This window comes from Punica granatum, chromosome 7 (assembly GCF_007655135.1).
Source record: "Punica granatum isolate Tunisia-2019 chromosome 7, ASM765513v2, whole genome shotgun sequence".
NCBI lineage: Eukaryota > Viridiplantae > Streptophyta > Magnoliopsida > Myrtales > Lythraceae > Punica > Punica granatum.
Window position 1 is genome coordinate 13,639,002 of NC_045133.1, and position 3,924 is coordinate 13,642,925.

The 3,924-nt window shown below is 44.5% G+C and overlaps 1 protein-coding gene across 1 annotated transcript; it reads right to left on the reverse strand.

The window, feature by feature from the left end:
* Positions 1-1,348: 1,348 nt before the first annotated feature.
* LOC116212741 (elongation factor-like GTPase 1) lies at positions 1,349-3,649 on the reverse strand. The gene has a single exon (XM_031547417.1). It carries the CDS (start codon positions 1,983-1,985, stop codon positions 1,569-1,571), a length of 417 nt encoding a protein of 138 aa, XP_031403277.1. The 5' UTR covers positions 1,986-3,649; the 3' UTR covers positions 1,349-1,568.
* Between the last annotated feature and the right edge of the window lie 275 nt (positions 3,650-3,924).

Here is a 3,924-nt window from a genome sequence, read left to right on the forward strand (position 1 = left end):
CTTAGAATATCTCTATCAGATTTAAACTTAGAATATCGATAGAGATATGACATAATCTATATAGATATGGAATCTAAATACCCTTAGAATATCTCTATGAAATTTAAATTTTAAACAAATCTGATGATATCTTCTCTTGATCATTAAATATTCTAGAAGTTTCCTCAAACACTTGTTGAATTTAGCCTTATTTGGAATCTTCTATAACTTGAATCATAATGATGGATTTTTGTTGATCACGTGGTTTATGTCCAATGGGCCTCCATGAATTTGCTTGAGCCCAAACCTCTTGAATCAGACCGTTGAGTTCGTCTTTAATCTTCTTTGCTCGTGCTCGCGTAATCGGTCCAATTGGAACTTGAATTGGATCCCTTGAAGTCGTGCTACGATTTGCATCAGAAGAGGCTTGCAAACTTAAGGTTAAAATATGAGGAAGAGAAGCGGAAACAAGATAGCGAGAAGGTCCTTTTTGCCATAGACAATGTCGAGAACGTGGACCCATCGAAGAGGACATGGAACTTGCGCAGGAAAGCTGGTAACTTGCTCAACTCCGAGGAAGAAAAGATCACGCTGTAGGCTGAGATTGGCTTTAGCCAAGAAAGGCTGGGGACTATTAGGAAGGAACTCGGAGAAATCAAGCCGAAGTATGAGAAAATATATTCCATGATACAGGCAGTCCAAGGGGAGATCACCAAAGGTTCGAGGATGGTGGAGGATCTGGAGATTGCACTTCAAGGAGTGATGCATGAGAAGAACAGTCTTTTAGAGGTCAGAGAAAACGGGAGCGATGAAACTCGGGATGTGTTTCTTTCATTCCAGCAGCATGTATTCGAGACTGATCTAAAGGCGGAAGAGATGGAAGTTCTGGAAGAGGAACTGAAAATGCAGCTAAAGAGGATCAAAGAGCTGGAGGAAGCTCCGGCTGAGAAGAAGATTCATTTGTCGAAGGAAATGCAGCGGCATGTGGGCAGGTCGTGGGAAGTAGAAGATGAGCTTCAGAGTGCTGTGTCAATGATCGAGGAGCCAACATCATTGCTAGCGAATCACCTGTAAAATGATCTAAATCGAACATCTAAGAGCCTTGGAGTGCAGTTGCTGTATTGTGTAATCTAGTTGGAAGCTATTTTTTGAAAAACAATTGCTTATTTCCAATATATAATCCACTTGCAGTTTCAATCATCTGATGGGACTAAGCAAAGTTCCGAAGAACTAAAAAGATCGGCACTGATATGCAAAGCTTAGTTAGACTTCCAGTAACATCAAAATTTGTCAAATCCGAATTAAACAAAATAGATGATAGTATATCAACTATCAATTTGTTAATACTGAAGCATACCACACGAAGTTCTGTGCACGAACAGTTCAATCCCCATTCAGAAAAATTAATAGACTGGCATAACGACACAGTGTTAGGCTGACTATGTAACCGATCATCAAATATCAAACATCAAAATTAGTCAAAGTATAAATCGAGCAAAATTGATGATATATAGACTACATAACAGAATCTGTTTTACAGTCTATAATCTATAATTTGAATCAATGACAATAACCAAAGTCTCCGAAAATCAAACTTTTTGAGCAAGGGTCCTCTGCTTCGTTGCATGCTGAACCACCTTTTCTTCGACGGGGAGGCCTTTCCTCCTCCTCACGGCATCGATTAGCTTCCTTGCAGTATTAGGAAGCACGCTCGAGCCATCACCGAACTCCTCTATTTCCTCCTCAGTCTTGGGCACGAAGAATGGGTCTTCAGGGATCGCTTCCCAGTGACTGAGCACGAGGAGAGCACTCGCAGCTCCCGAGGTCCACCTCCTCAACTCGTCTGCAAACCCAAAACTCTCAGCCACAGGAACATAGGCATGGACAATGAATAGGGGAGAGCCTTCTTGCATTTCTTCTTTCAAGACCCGGGCCCGCCTCTTTGTAAGAACATCATACATTAGCCCCAAGTACTCGGTAGGAGTATTCAGCTTGCGGAAGTACATGGCTTCGACTAGTTGCGGCTTGTGCTAAAGAACAGCTGCTCGGCATGTTTCCTTAATTATTGCCATAACCTGCCCATTGAAGATCCCAAACTACTCTGTCTGCTGCTGACCCTCCTCCGACTCCTCTGACTTCATAACTGAATGAGAGATAAAAGCGTCAATCACAAAAGCTAGGCCCCTCATCGGCTCTTCACATAAGGGACCTGACGATATCGCAAGCTGAAATCCTGACACCACACTGCTCTCGAGACTTGCTGCTTCCACATGCAGTGACAGGCCCAACTCTGATGATGCATCGGGCGCTGTATCTTCACTATTAGCGGAATCATCCATAAACCCTAATCTCTCAGACACGTAGGGGGAGCCTCGGATTAGAACAGAGTTGTCAACTATGTCTTTCTTTGGATCAGGAGTGAAGAGGACGTTTCGCCTGACTTGCCTAGGACCGAGAGACCACATCCTCTTTAGGAGCTTAAGCCACTTCGCTTGGCATTTCTCTACACGATCCTTGTCACTCTGAACCACAGAAAGGATGTCACTATCAATAGATTCAACTATCCCTCTCCTGAGGTCTTCAACGGGATCTTCTTGCTCAGCTATGCTTGACGTGGGCTGGGACCAGACAACCTTGCTTGTTTGCCCTCTTTTGCCACCGATAACATCCCCCAGAAGTTCAGCATTCTCCTCGAGAAGCTTAATCAGAGTCGGGGACAGCTTGCCGGAGCCGGCTGAGTCGGATTCCAAACAACGGACCTCACCCACCGGAGAATCTCCCGCTTCATCACGAAGCTGAGCAGCAGGGCAGGCCAGAACTGCCTCCCCCAGATCAGGTTCCCACCTTCCATGCCAATCGGCTTCGCGGAGGCGAAGCAGAGGTTGCCGCTGTTGGTCCCCTCCCTCGGCTGCCCCCGGAGCCACGACATGGCCGGGTAGGCTGCGGCACGTGACAGCACTGGGGACTCCATGATCGCCTCGACAATTGAGAGAACTCTTGAGTAGGAGAGCAAGAGCTAGAGAGAGAGAGAGAGTAAACTAAGGAAAACAAAGAAGAAGAAAAGACGACAGAAGAAAAAAAATAAAAATTAGGTCAACGTTGGATAGGCCGTCAGGGATTTGGACGGAAGGATGAATGTGATGGACAATTATTAAGTAGAGAACTAAACTAATCCAAAAAATTTCTCGTTGTAAATTTGATGTACATTCAATCTCTATAAAATCAATTTGTCAATCTACTCAAACTTATTTTATCAAGGGGGAGGTCCTAGTGTCATGGATATCCTTATATTTCGAATTTAGCATTTCATATATGATATCAAATTAACAATATTAAAAATGAGAGTAGAACGAAAAGCATCTCCAAAGAGGATATTGGAAAGTTCCATTTCCGGTGGGGCCCAATGAGGTTGCCGATGGTCCTAGAGGTCTCGAGCGACCTTGCTTGGGATAGTGATGGCCAACATTGGGCTCCCACCACCCCATAGGCATTCTCCCTCTTCACTCGAAGAGAGAGAGAGAGAGAAAGTCGATCTCGATCTCACTCCCCTCTTCTCTCGAAGGGTTGTAGGGCTTGATGTTGGCCACCACCGCCCCTGGTGAAAATTGTATTGAAGATGGGGGATGTAATTGAAGTGTGTACGTCAAAAGGGGTCTCGTTTGAGTTCTGTTTTCTTTCTGACCCTCCCCCTATCTGAGGCCTTTGTCCCCTATTTATATTATTTTGTTGCCTGATGACCGTTGGAAGTTTTGAACTGGTGTCTTTTAGGCATAACCGCTCCCTCTCATGAGATTGCTGGGCTTATAACTTCAATTCTTCGGTTGGGTATTTCGTGAAACCCCAATATCAAGCCCATATCATTATAGGCCCCTATTCATAGACCTATATCTTTGCTTGCCAGGCCTGCGATTTTTATGAAAGCGTGGGGATGAGCTTATTGAGTAT